Source organism: Mytilus trossulus, chromosome 14 (assembly GCF_036588685.1).
Source record: "Mytilus trossulus isolate FHL-02 chromosome 14, PNRI_Mtr1.1.1.hap1, whole genome shotgun sequence".
NCBI classification, from domain to species: domain Eukaryota; kingdom Metazoa; phylum Mollusca; class Bivalvia; order Mytilida; family Mytilidae; genus Mytilus; species Mytilus trossulus.
This window is the reverse complement of record NC_086386.1, coordinates 2,517,117-2,532,156: the sequence shown is the minus strand read 5'-3', so window position 1 is coordinate 2,532,156 and position 15,040 is coordinate 2,517,117. Positions and strand designations below refer to the sequence as shown.

Sequence of the window (15,040 nt, the reverse complement as noted above, 5' to 3'; positions counted from 1 at the left end):
ATGCGGTACGTGATCTTTCACGATCCGAACAATCTAATTTTGTGTAAAAAGTTCTTTATTTACCCAAGTTTTAGATTATGTTTATACAAAATAACTATGAGAACCATTTGATTAATTCAAATATAATGCCCTCATTCGTATTAAAGTAGTTTTTCTAGTCGAATTTGTGAAAAAATCATGTTTGTTTACATTTCCTATGTCATTTAAATGTCGAGAAGCAATCTGCCTTTTGTTGTTTTGTAATAACCATTTACTTTTAAAACTGGATATTCTCACATGCTGATCATAATGTTACACCATTTTGACAGACAGATTTGTTTTGTCGTAAATTTGTCCGTGTAATTAATTAAATTAGAGTATGTATTGACCTTTCATATGTCTTCTCGATTAAATGTCTTTCACGATCCGTTACCAGAACTTTCACGATCGTCTCTCAATACTTGACCGCCGTTAGATATTCTTTCAAGATCATTTCTCTCGATAAACCGAATGACACACGTGATCTAATTAACTATCGATATTAACCGATATAAAACGTAAACATGAATATAAACAGATGGCGTTTTTCTTCAAGAGATTTTATAAAAGGTAAATTTATCGCATCGCGAGACGCTCTTCACTTGCAGCAATGAGCTTTCTTATGTCAAAGATTAAAAAAATAAATTTTTTCTTGATAGATAATTTTTAATGACACACATATGACACAGACCATTAATTTTTATCATTTTTAGATTAACTGAGTTATCAATGAGTCTGACATCATGACATGTTTGGTAATCTTACAAATAGTTACCAAATGGTTATGCCATTTATAGCACACAAATATTTACACCCGAACGAACTGCTAAGCAAAAAAAGTCGGAGTATTTTGGTAAGCCTTGATATTAGAAAAACTTTACAATATGATAAAATGTTATTCCACATTATTGCGAAGCCCCCCCCCCCCCTGGACGCTCCGCATATTTAGCGTTTAAACCAGTTTTGACCGTATTAAATTTTGTATATTTTAACTATTTGTTACAATTATTTAACTTTGAAATGTTCGACACGAATGAAGACTTTTAAAACATAAATTTTTTTTTACGCCGTGAGAGCTTTTCAAATCAAGAAGATTTGTTCCATTCTTAAGTATTTGTACTGCAAAGTAGATATAAAAATAAGGAGGATATGGTATGATTACCGATGAGACAACTTTCCGCCAAAGTGTAAATGGAAGTTAATGTAAGCAATTTTGTGAAGTTCAAATGAAATGGATGTAAGCAAATATGTATATAAAAGACATAACCATAAACATAAACACAAGACAAGACAAAATGTTATGTGTAGTTTATGTTGGCCTAAACATATCAGAACATTGATTAAATCGTTTGAATTTCTAACTTGAAGTCATATTAATTCTGATCAGAATCTAAAACGACGTTTTTTTAAAAGCAAGTCCGTCAGTAACTTTTTCAATATCAATTTTTCAATGTTTGTATTCATGAAGGATGGACAGACTAGAAAGTCTTTCTGTATGCATTGTAGAGCGGACATGGGTTATCACTCCTGTCATTACGCTAAAACTTTTCTCTGCTGTTGCTGCTGTCACCGGTTTTGTTACTGGAATCAGCGGACAAACGTTAATGTTTGGATCTAAGTCACTGTTTGTCATTAGCAGAGTTTCTGAAAGAATGGAAGGCTTGAATTCCGCTGCGATATCCCGCCTTCAATCCATCGTTCAACTTCCTCGCGAAATTGTGCAACATTGTTAACAGTAAGGTCATTTATATACGTCTCAAATAATATGTTGAGTGCTTCCTAATAAATCCTATTTGGCTTTGAAGATATCAAAAACTGGGCAGAAAACCGCTCTTTGTTAGAAGCTCATCTGCGTGTACGTTCTTGCATAAGGTAATCAAGAAATGGTAGAATGTTTCAAAAAGTGTACGTTTCCAGAACTGACTGAGCCATGGGCGTTTCAGCTGGAACATTTACGCGATGTCGCTGTCTACCGTCAGCTATCGGCATGGAAAAGATACAAATAGTTTCAGAACGTTTAACACATATCATGTTCATAATTGATTATAAATGCATCACTCTATCCGACTCCGATTGACCAATTACTCTGTATCTCTCTCTTTTTTGCATGCACGTGTTGTCGTGTTTCCGGGAAGCTATGTCTCTTTTACGCGTGAGCGCTGTCTCTATGTAAAAAAATATGTTTAAAAGTATTTATGATTCCATCAATATTTTGGCCAAAATGAGTCTTGCGAGGGTCAACAGAAAATATCAAAAATTTGAAGTACCACGATTTAAGTGGAAATCGACATATTCTCCCAAGAGGGGTGAACAACAAGAAACTTCGTTTTAAATGAGGAAACAATGTTAGAATATGCGGAAAAAAATCATTGTCTATCAAACAATCAAGATCTGGTTTTATCATACAACATGTATAAGGTGTAATAAAATTTATACATACCTGTGTGACATGCAAACACAATGTACCTTTTTGTATGTTCGAATATAAGTAAAAACTCTTTCTATTTAGTAATACGGTAATTTAAGACAGATTTGAAATAAATGGACAAAGGAAAAACAAGCAGAAGATTACGTATGTCAAAATATACCAGTTTTGTATTATATACAAGCCTTTTAGCCAAAGAGAGTTAACAATAAACATTTATGAGAAATGTTCGGATAAATTACGCGAACGACTATCAAACACCAACCATTCCTCAATCCCAGCCAATTTATTAAAAGTACAAGACTTGTTATGATTGGCAAAAGAACACATTTTGCAACACCTTGTTGTATACTATGAACATATGTCTATTTCGTCTGCAACAAGTCGCAGAATACGTGACATAAGGATTACAATCTGGCTTTTTGTATATACCTTTATATTTCAGAAGGTGGAAGACGTGGTTGCTCCCACCTTGTATGCAAATACCACATGTTACGAAAATTCATCTATGCATTTTTCAATGACTGATAATTCTCAATTTGCGCTTTTGGTAAACTTTGTATTATTCCCGTTGCTACGATATCGTGTCCTAGATAAACACAAAAAAACAAAAAAACATAATTTATCTTTTGGACACAGTAGGCATTGATGTTGCCATTAATCAAAGCAAATTCCAGTCAATTCTTTCGTTCAAAAATGTAAATGTTTATGGTAATTCACAAACAAAATCTCGAATGGATTTCTAGAAGATATCTTGATATAAAAAACAATAAAATGGAAATGATTCTCACATTTATTTTAGAAAATCCTGATTATTTACTTCCTTTTGCTGGCACTTCTGAAGATTTTCACCATCTGCTATCCACTGGAACCTATGAATCGTTTGAAAACAGAGTTTTCCTTTGTGGAAGTTGTGCATGTGGAAAGTCCACTCTAGCAAGCGTTCTGATTGGTAGCCCTATACCATTTACATGGAAATCAACGGATGGATTAGTCATACACTTTGGGCGAAACGGTATCAACTTGGAAACTCATGAGATGGTTCCTTTAACAGGAGGTATTGTAGTCTAAAATAAAATTGTAACGATTAAATATGGTTATCAGAATAGCATGTCTGTACACTAGCAATAATGTAACTTAACAACATTTAAATAAGTTGTATCCGGTATTAAAAGTATATTTAAATAGATAAATAACTGAATCATGTTGTTGAACAAATATTTATCTATCAAATGTGTCATAAATAGGTTCTAACATTAATTTATTATTAACAAATAAATATCATTTTCACAAAAGAAAAATCTGAGAATGAAATAGGGGATGTGTTAAAGAGACAATCATCCGAGTAAATAGCACAAAATTGCAAAACAAATGTTTAGAAGGAGTTGGATTTTACTTGATACGCAAACAATTGTATAAACAACGATATATGGGGCCGCAATAACATTATTTGGTCAGATATAGGTATTTAGGAGGAGTGCCGGATACCAATTAGAAATCATCACACTTGTCAATGGCAAAGTCTATGCATTCATTGTTTTCTGAATTTACTCGGAGTTCAGTTTTTTGTAATGTAAAAACCCATTAACAAAAACTTCGTCAACGATAACAAAGGCGTACAATCACTTATGGCCAAGTGCTGGAACAAAATAATACTATGTTTTCATGTTTTTATGAAATACTTAACAAATGAATAAATTTAAATCTCATACCTGACCTATTTTTATCATAGTACGTAAAAAAGTTGCATACTGGTAAAAACAGTATTTTGGTGATTGTCAAATATTCTTTTAAGATACGTAAATTAGCAGTTTCGACTTTGGGTGAAAATGTGCTTTTATTTCGTTAAGTGATGTTTCTGTTTATTTTTATTTCAATTTTGAATTTATCAACTTTGAACAGTCGAATAACGAAGCTTGTGAAAGTCAGTTTACTTTTGAAAATTAAAAAGAAGATTTGAAACCTACTTGTTTTATTTTAGTATGTTGTTTTGCCTGCCAAAATTATATTTCAAATATCATGTATGACACAATTGTTGCTATGTTTCCATTTTTGTGATATGATGTATCTTTTACTTCTATGTTAACATTTGCTTTTTTTCCTTTTTTGTACACAATATTTCAATAATCGTATTACAGATACTATAAAACAAACTTCGAAATGTTTATAATGAAACAGACAACTCGATAAATGTTTCCTACTTCAGTGTACAATTATCTATATCCGATCATCGTGTGTCAATATTTTTTATCTTTGCCATTTCTACATTGTTTTTCTCAGATGAATGTCCTAAATGTGTATCAATGGTTGTTCATAAAATAAAAAAACTGGGGTTTTTTTTGTAGTAAAAAGAGATCGGCATGTGTTGACAAAGGTGGTTATATGTAAGCCAAATCGCGAGACAGTAACGCGTCAAATTGTTGATACCAACCAGGACCAGCACACAGTACTATCATCTAGTGGAACTGACAATCCCAAGGCAAATCAGCAGACGATAAAGAAAGACACAGGTTACAGTTCCACAGTTTCACATTCATCCGATGTTCGTTTGAAAGAGTCTACAGATTTACCGGTTAAAAGTACAATGACATCCGACGTTGAAAAACCTACATCAGTTAGTCTGCCTAAGATAAACAAAATTGAAGCATACGCTGTTCGTGATGACATTTTGAAAGAAATTAAGAGTTGTAAATACAAAATCAAGATTGCACCTTCAGATTTAGTCGACTTTGGTGGTCAACGATCTTATGACATGACTCATCAGTTATTTGTGCAGCACGGTGGGACATTTATCGTGATGTTTGATGGAAGTAGGGATTTTTTTGCACCACTGAAGGAATATCCTACTGGAGATATTTCTAACGAAAGTATGTATAACAGATAAAAAAGTATGACTATACAAAATATATTTTTCGTTTCTATCAAAATGTATAATCATTGAAAACAATACATATTGGTAATATTTTTGGGCCTTTATAGCTGACAATGCGGTTTGGGCTTTGCTCATTGTTGAATATGTACGGTGACCTATAGTCGTTTCTTTCTGTGTCATTTGGTCTCTTGTGGATAGTTGTCTCATTGGCAATGATATCACATCTTCTTTTATATCTATATGGCATTTTAAAAACATATATAAAAAAACTATGCTTGGCATTGATTTCAATGCACAATTCAAATGCCTATAAACTTTTTTGATGCCAATTACTTCTATGCAAGTTTTATTGTAGGTCCGAGTTTGTGTATAAAATATACAGCTTTAAAATTTTACATCATATTGATGATGCTTTAAACTACAACATCTTAGAAAATAAAAAAAAATAAATATTTCACATGGAAAAAAACAATTCATGTTCATATTATGTATTTTCTAATGTGAAATTGTGATTTAATCGAGAAAAACAGTGGGTCATACCACGGAGATTAAAAAGTTACGTCACCCTGAAGTCACAATTTTTATCTACTTTCTGTTTGCTGATATTACTAGGCCGCTTCACTTCCAGTAAGCATGATATCTTTCCAATTTCTTGGATTGATATCCCCAAAAAACATGCAAGATTTTTTTTAAATCTATATATACATGTTTCAATTCAGCGTAAATAGATATAGGAAGATGTGGTGTGAGTGCCAATAAGACAACTCTCGATCCAAAAAAACAATTTAAAAAGTAAACCATTATAGGTTAAAGTACGGCCTTCAATAAACCTATAATCAAACAGAAAAAAAATCAGAAAAAATGACAAGACTGGTACTTAGAGGTCAAGTTAGAGGCTTGCATTATCAATAAAACCCACCAATATAGTAAGCATCAAGTTTCAGCGACACAAACATTGAATACATTAGTGAAACGCTAGTTTAACTTTTATTTTTGTAAATAGTACACTCTGTTTTTTAAAAAGTAAAATCACAAAAATAATGAACTCCGGAGAACATTCAAATCGTTAAGTCCTTGATGAAATGGCTAAATCGAAAATGGAAAAACATCAAACGAATTGACAACATATCCTGAATTTGGTGTCTCAATAACAAGGATTTATTGATTTATTCAATAGAGAAGGCATATGTAGACAGGATATGACTTGTATATTCTTATTTTTCTTCTAGCTATTGTGAAGCATTGGGTCAATTCAATACTCACTTATTGTGTTGATGAGAGTGACGTTAATGATCCTATGCCTCTGATCGTGTTCGCTGCAACGCACAGCGACCTAATTCATGAGGTAAGTATCGCTTTGTTTATGTTTACATGTAGTACGAACAAGTTGATATCGAAAACACATTTGTTGACGAAATAAAACAAGAAACGGATAATTATCTTTATTTTTTTCCCTAAAACCTCAATTTTAACACAGTGTAGAATCGGTTATAAGATATACTGGTATAATTATTTTTCTATTTCAAAATTAAATCTAGATTTGTAAAATGCTGATGATCCCATTTTTATTTGATATGTCGTTCCTTTGTTCTTAGCAGTATCTAATTCCGTTTACGGTAAGATTGGGACTAAACTGAACTCATCTTCGTCCGTCTAATCATTGAATACATATTCCTGCAACACTTTCGGTGGAACTTTGAGCAGAGTTTCTATTTGGTTAACAGCTGCAAATTTATAGATGTAATGTGTTCATACCGTTCTGATCCGCTAGACCTTAAATGTTTCTATATGTTCAATAATCTTTAGTTATTTGTCACATTTTTCAATTATTTTGAACTACAACTGAACATAATGACTTCGACTTCAAATGAAGTTTTGCATTGATAAGGAGTCATGTTTGGGTAATTTTCGGATCCAATAGTGACCTTTTCCTGTTTTCAGATTCTATGAATTGCGATCGAAGAGGGGGTCAATCATTTCCCTTTGTGTTATATACAACTGATGAAGCCTATTTACTGATGATATTATTGTTTTTGTAAAATGTGTAAACCCTTCTACTAGCAGCGTTGTGAAAAGACCAATATTGGGATGCTGTTCTATTTTCTGCTGTTAATGTATGATATGCCCTTAACTAAGTTTGTTGATACATTCGTCATCGATAATTGATCAATATTGTTCATACAAACCTCCACCTAAAAAAAACCTAACATACTTGAGTAAAAATAGAAATCACAAAAATACTTAACTTCGATGAAAAATCAAAATGGTATTTCCATAATCCAATGACAAAATTAAAATGCCAAGCACACCAAAATGAATGGATAACAACTGCCATAATCCAGACTTGGTTCAGGCATTTTCTTATTAAGAAAATAGTGGATTTTATCATTGCAAGAAGCTTCAATAATGATTTCATTATATAATAAAATTGAGAAAGGAAATGGTGAATATGTCAAAGCGACAACCACCCGACCATTGAGCAAACAACAGCCGAAGGCAACCAATGGGTCTTCAATGTAGCGAGAATTCCCGCACCCGTAGGTGTCCTTCAGCTGGCCCCTAAAATATGCATAATAGTACAGTGATAATGGACGTCATACTAAACTCCGAATTATACACAAGAAACTAAAATTTAAAATCATACAAGACTAACAAAGGCCAGAGGCTCCTGACTTGGGACAGGCGCAAAATTGAGGCGGGGTTAAACATATTTATGAGATCTCAACCCTCCCCCTATACCTCTAGCCAATGTAGAAAAGTAAAAGAATAACAATACGCACATTAAAATTCAGTTCAAGAGAAGTCCGAGTCCGATGTCAAATGATGTAACAAAAGAAAATAAATAAAATGACAATAATACATAAATAACAACAGACTACTAGCAGTTAACTGACATGCCAGCTCCAGACCTCTATTAAACTGATTGAAAGATTGTGTCTTCATCATATGAATATCAGGTACAATTCCTCCCGTTAGGGGTTTAGTATCATACTATCATAAAATATATGAGAAGAACATAACCCGTGTCATGCCAACAACTGTTTTTTTAAAGAAATAAATGTGATTACTTCCGATGCAAAGACCCTATCAGTGAATCAATGTTATAGCCAAAATATGCAATCTTTAATGACCTGACAACAGTATCGTAACTATATTCCCTTTTAATAAGTCTACTTAAAGATTTTTTTAATTTCTGAGGAGAATACTGACATTTTTGTGCTTTATAAAGAATATTTCCATAAAATCTTGGATGTGAAATACCTGAACGTATAAGATGTCTGCATGTTGAGTTATATTTACGAATTATTTCCTTATACCGGTGATAAAATTTAGAAAATGTTTTGACCAGTTTTTGTGATATCGAAAACCCTGGTGTTATAATTTTCCAGTAATACATAAATTTTTTCTCGCTAAAATCTAATACGTTGTTACATTCACGAGCGAATCGTACAAGTTGAGATCTATAAATACCATAAGATGGTGACAAGGGAACGTCACCATCTAAAAATGGATAATTAACAATAGGAAATGAAAAATCATCTCTTTTATCATAAATTTTTGTATTAAGCTTCCCGTTTATGATATAGATATATCAAGATCGAGGAAAGGGCAGTGGTCATTGTTATCATTAGCTTTATTTAAAGTAAGTTCTACAGGATAAATTTCTTTAGTATACATACTGAAGTCGTCATTATAGAGAGCCAATATATCATCCAAATATCTAAAAGTATTGTTAAATTTTTGTATCAAATGTTGTTTTGATGGGTCTTTGCTAATTTTAGTCATAAATTGTAACTCATAACAATACAAAAACAGGTCCGCAATAAGTGGTGCACAGTTAGTCCCCATGGGAATTCCAATAACTTGACGATATAGCAAAGCGAACAAAAATGTTATCAAGTAAAAATTCAAGCGCATAAATAGTATCAAAGCATGTCCAATTGACATAGTTCTTTTGTTTATTGCTACTAAAAAATGATCTAAAAGAGTTTGAACATATGTACTTGCATTCGGATTTTTCAAATGCCCACATAATTAGGGATGTGAAGTTTTTCTTAATAAGAATATGAGGCAAAGTGGTATATAGTGTAGAAAAATCAAAACTTTGAACAGATTCAAAATCACCAAGATATGCATGCAATTTATCAAGTACTTCCAACGACTTTTTGACACTCCAAAAGTAATTAATCCCACTGTTTTCAAAGGCCTTATTTGATTTAATATATTTTATTATCAGGTTTTTAACTTTATTTTCAAATACTTAACTGAAAATAAATAAAAAAATATGCAGATAGAAAATACTACAGTTTATTGTACAATACAAAAAGCATTTTATAACAATGGAAAATAACTAATAACAGTTTGTGTTATTTTTGTAAAATAGAAAAAGACTACGCTCATTGATTTTTCAATTGCTCTTATTTAACAAGATTTTGGCAACAAATAAACGATCTCTTAAAAAAGAGTAGTTTACATTCTTCAATAAAATTACAACACATGATATTTGGATACATAATTTCAGACAGCAAGTATAACCCAATAAATTGTTTGATTACATTTCTTGTGTTTTTCCAATATGCAAGTTGTACTATGTATCTGAGCAGAAAACAAAACACATAGACGTATATAGAATTTTTATTAATGGATAAACCAAGAGTGTAGATACCAATATTTATAGACATAGATATAAAATAAGTCCAATGTTACTTTCAATTAGAGATTTTTTTTTAATTGTAAACATTGAGTTTTGTAAACAAAATGTATGTCAATTAATTTAATCAGCTGATTATTCCCTGGGTAATCAGTGGATTGTAGCAGGGTACGTCAAGAGAAGCTTGGAATCTTGATGTTTTCTATAATCAGCAATATTTGATAAATAAAATTATTATGCAGTTAAACAAATGTGGATTAACGTTGGTTTTATAGCAAGCTAAACCTCTCACTTGTATTACAGTCGCATACAATTCCAACAATTGACAACAATGTGTGAATAAAACAAAAATACATAATAGGTAAAAATGTCAAAATAGGGGTACATCAGTCAATATTGTGTATACTATTAATCACTAATAAACAAACAGATATGTTACAAATTAGCAATAAACGGCATGTAGACAAAGCACATTAGCAACTAGAGGCTCTCAAGAGTCTGTATCGCTCACCTGATTCTACTTGGGTTTTTGAAATCATATAAAAAAAAAGAATTTGGCTAAAAGTAACAACACAACCTCATAAAGAAAGGGACATTCAGGCTATGTTTGATATCATTCAAAAAAGTCTCCCACTCGCGGCCATCTTGGATGCTGGATTGGCTACAAAGTAACAACACTTGGTCAGCACCTCATAAGGAACATGCATGCTATGTTTTGTTTTATTCCATTTAGTGGTTCTCTAAAGAAATCATTTGAATGCATTTCCCTTAGGGTCCTATTTTAAACTAAGTCCCCCTGCAAGCGGCCATCTTGGATAATGGATCGGCTTCAAAGTAACAACACTTGGTCAGCACCTCATAAGGAACATTCATGCCATGTTTGGTTTCATTCCATTCAGTGGTTCTCTAAAAGAAGACATTTGTATGCATTTTCCATAAGGTCCTATGTTAAAATAAGTCCCCGGCTGACGGCCATCTTGGATGCTGGATTGGCTACAAATTTACAACACTTGGTCAGCACCCCATAAGGAACATTCATGCTATGTTTTGTTTTATTCCATTTAGTAGTTCTCTGAAAGAAATCATTTGAATGCATTTCCCATAGGATCCTATTTTAAACTAAGTCCCCTGCAAGCCGCCATCTTGGATGTTTGATCGGCTTCAAAGTAACAACACTTGGTCAGCACCTCAAAAGGAACATTCATGCCATGTTTATTTCATTCCTTTCAGTGGTTCTCTCAAAGAAGACATCTGTATATATTTCCCATAGGGACCTTTGTCAAACTAAGTCCCCCACTAACGGCCATCATGGATAATGGATCGGCTACAAAGTAACAACACTTGGTCAGCACCTCAAAAGGAACATTCATGCCATGTTTGGTTTCATTCCATTCAGTGGTTCTCTAAAAGAAGACATTTGTATACATTTCCCATAGGGTCCTATGTTAAAATAAGTCCCCGGCTGACGGCCATCTTGGAGGATGAATCGGCTACAAAGTAACAACAGTTGGTCAGCACCTCATAAGGAACATTCATGCCATGTTTGGATTCATTCCATTCAGTGTTTCTTTAAAAGAAATCATTTGAATGCATTTCCCATAGGTTCCTATGTTAAACTAAGTCCCCAGCTGGTGGCCATCTTGGATGATGGATCGGCTACAAAGTAATAACACTTAGTCAGCACCTTAAAAAGGAACATTCATGCCATGTGTGGTTTCATTCCATTCAGTGGTTCTCTAAAAGAAGACATTTGTATGCATTTCCCATAGGGTCCTATGTTGAAATAAGTCCCCGGCTGACCGCCATCTTGGATGATAAATCGGCTACAAAGTAACAACACTTGGTCAGCACCTCATAAGGAACATTCATGCCATGTTTGGTTCCATTCCATTCAGTGGTTCTCTAAAAGAAGTCATTTGTATGCATTTCCCATAGGATCCTATTTTAAACTAAGTCCCCTGCAAGCCGCCATCTTGGATGTTTGATCGGCTTCAAAGTAACAACACTTGGTCAGCACCTCAAAAGGAACATTCATGCCATGTTTATTTCATTCCTTTCAGTGGTTCTCTCAAAGAAGACATCTGTATATATTTCCCATAGGGACCTTTGTCAAACTAAGTCCCCCACTAACGGCCATCATGGATAATGGATCGGCTACAAAGTAACAACACTTGGTCAGCACCTCAAAAGGAACATTCATGCCATGTTTGGTTTCATTCCATTCAGTGGTTCTCTAAAAGAAGACATTTGTATACATTTCCCATAGGGTCCTATGTTAAAATAAGTCCCCGGCTGACGGCCATCTTGGAGGATGAATCGGCTACAAAGTAACAACAGTTGGTCAGCACCTCATAAGGAACATTCATGCCATGTTTGGATTCATTCCATTCAGTGTTTCTTTAAAAGAAATCATTTGAATGCATTTCCCATAGGTTCCTATGTTAAACTAAGTCCCCAGCTGGTGGCCATCTTGGATGATGGATCGGCTACAAAGTAATAACACTTAGTCAGCACCTTAAAAAGGAACATTCATGCCATGTGTGGTTTCATTCCATTCAGTGGTTCTCTAAAAGAAGACATTTGTATGCATTTCCCATAGGGTCCTATGTTGAAATAAGTCCCCGGCTGACCGCCATCTTGGATGATAAATCGGCTACAAAGTAACAACACTTGGTCAGCACCTCATAAGGAACATTCATGCCATGTTTGGTTCCATTCCATTCAGTGGTTCTCTAAAAGAAGTCATTTGTATGCATTTCCCATAGGTTCCTATGTTAAACTAAGTCCCCCGCTGACGGCCATCTTGGATGATGGATCGGCTACGAAGTAACAACACTTGGTCAGCACCTCATAAGGAACATTCATGTCATGTTTGATTTTATTCCATTCAGTTGTTCTCTAGAAGAAGTTCAAAATGTAAAAAGTTAACGACGACGACGACGACGGACGACGGACGCCAAGTGGTGTGAAAAGATCACTTGGCCCTTCGGGCCAGGTGAGCTAAAAATGTAACATTAGCAGTTATGTTTTTACAGTGATATCATTTACCTTCCAGAATAAGCAGCAGAAGATGAAAAAAGAATTCGCTAAAAAAGTCACTGATATGTTTGGTACCCATGAAATGAAGAAACACATTGTGTTCGATCCAGTTTACTTCATAAATGGTACAGACGAAGCTGATCTTGACATTCAAAATTTGAAAAACCAACTTGTCAGTATCGCTGTGAACCAGCCATCTTGGGGACAACGACGGCCTATGATCTGGGTTCCTCTTGAACTTCTGATTGATAATATGAAAAAAGATAAGATAAATGTTATACTAAAAACACACTTAGCTGAGGCAAACACCATGAATGGAGAGCTAGCACTCTCTGAAAAACAACTAGATGATTTTCTCTTAACACAACACGCATTGGGTAAGTTAATGTATTTCAATCAACCAGAACTAAACAGTTTCATCATTCTCTATCCTCCTGCATTGGTCAATATCCTGAAGTCATTCGTCACTGATGAAATGTTTTGGCCAGAAGATAAAACCCTGAAAGATATCCTTAGAAAAATGACGGATACTGGAGTTATAAGAAAACATGATCTCCTGAAACTATGGCAACAAAAACAAGTCAACCAGTACTTATCATGTGATGAGTTCAAAGAGTATGTTATTCAAGTCCTCGTACATCTGAATATTTTGGTACTTCCAAAGCGGTACTTAGGCAAGACAGTCACAGACGATTGTTTCTTGGTTCCGTGCACTGCTAAAAACAAAATGCCGATGTCATTTTTGGATGACAAATCATTTGAAAACAAAACCATTTCTTTGGTCTATCGATTACATAATAGAACCATACCGTCTACATTGGCCTTTAAACTTATTGGTGCTGTAAGTAGCATTTGGCCTATTAAAGAAGAGAACAAATGCTCACTATTATATCACTCCTCAGCTGTGTTATATGTTGACAGTAAAACCGAGTTTAGAATAATTATAGAGGAAACTAGAGTCGTCGTCTACCTTACACACATGCCATCTAAGTTTACTATCTCGCCAGATATTGCAGCCAGCATTCAAGAATGCTTGACATTCACATTAAACGATGTTCTTAAATTCTATCTAACAAGTATTGGAAAGAGCCATAATAATAAAGATATATCAAACCTCTTTCAAATTGAAGTCGGGGAAGTTTGTGACAGATCCCCCTGTGTGTTTTCTGTTTCCGAGGCGAAACGAACTTCTAGCTGGAGTTGCAGTAGAAATCAACATTTTACTAAATATCCATTGCTTTGGATTTTTGACAAGGTATGTAAAATCAACAAGTGATTGTGTTTGAAAACTATTTTTTGCAGAATATGTATTATCCATGTTAGATTGCTTTAAAAAAAATTCTGATATGACGTTTTTTTCAGAATGTTTAATGACCTGTTTATGTTCATGGTTGTCATGCCAATTATTAATAGAGGTTTTCATAGATATAGGAAGATGTGGTGTGAGTGCCAATGAGACAATGCTCCATCCAAATAACAATTAAAAAAAAGTAAACCATTATAGGTCAATATACGGCCTTCAACACGGAGCCTTGGCTCACACCGAACAACAAGCTATAAAGGGCCCAAAATTACTAGTGTAAAACCATTCAAACGGGAAAACCAACGGTCTAATCTATATACAAAAAAACGAGAAACGAGAAACACGTATATATTACATAAGCAAACGACAACTACTGTACATCAAATTCCTGACTTAGGACAGGTGCAAGCATTTGCAGCGGGATTAAACGTTTCAATCCAAACCTTTTCCCTTTTCCTGAAACAATATCATAACATCACAACATAGAAATACATAACATGATAAAATATCAATTGGCAGACTTAACTCAATCAAAAAACGTAAATTAATACACAATGAACGAAGAAATGTGATCCGAAATATGTATTTTGCATCTTTTGGCTCTATCTATAATTCACTAACTCTGCACATTCTTTGGTATTTAATTTTCTAGTACTTATTGACAGCTAAAATAAATCCACTTGAAAACTGTGTTACCTTTCGATCACGTACAAAAGCCTACGTCAAATCGTT

At 33.8% G+C, this 15,040-nt stretch overlaps 1 protein-coding gene across 1 annotated transcript; it reads left to right on the top strand.

Annotated features, from left to right (window-relative positions):
* Window positions 1-2,559: 2,559 nt before the first annotated feature.
* Window positions 2,560-14,281, top strand: LOC134696882 (uncharacterized). The gene is made up of 5 exons (XM_063558840.1): window positions 2,560-2,590; window positions 3,246-3,500; window positions 4,789-5,310; window positions 6,545-6,660; window positions 13,022-14,281. The coding sequence occupies exons 1-5, from the start codon at window positions 2,560-2,562 to the stop codon at window positions 14,279-14,281; spliced, it is 2,184 nt and encodes a 727-aa protein (XP_063414910.1).
* Window positions 14,282-15,040: the final 759 nt, after the last annotated feature.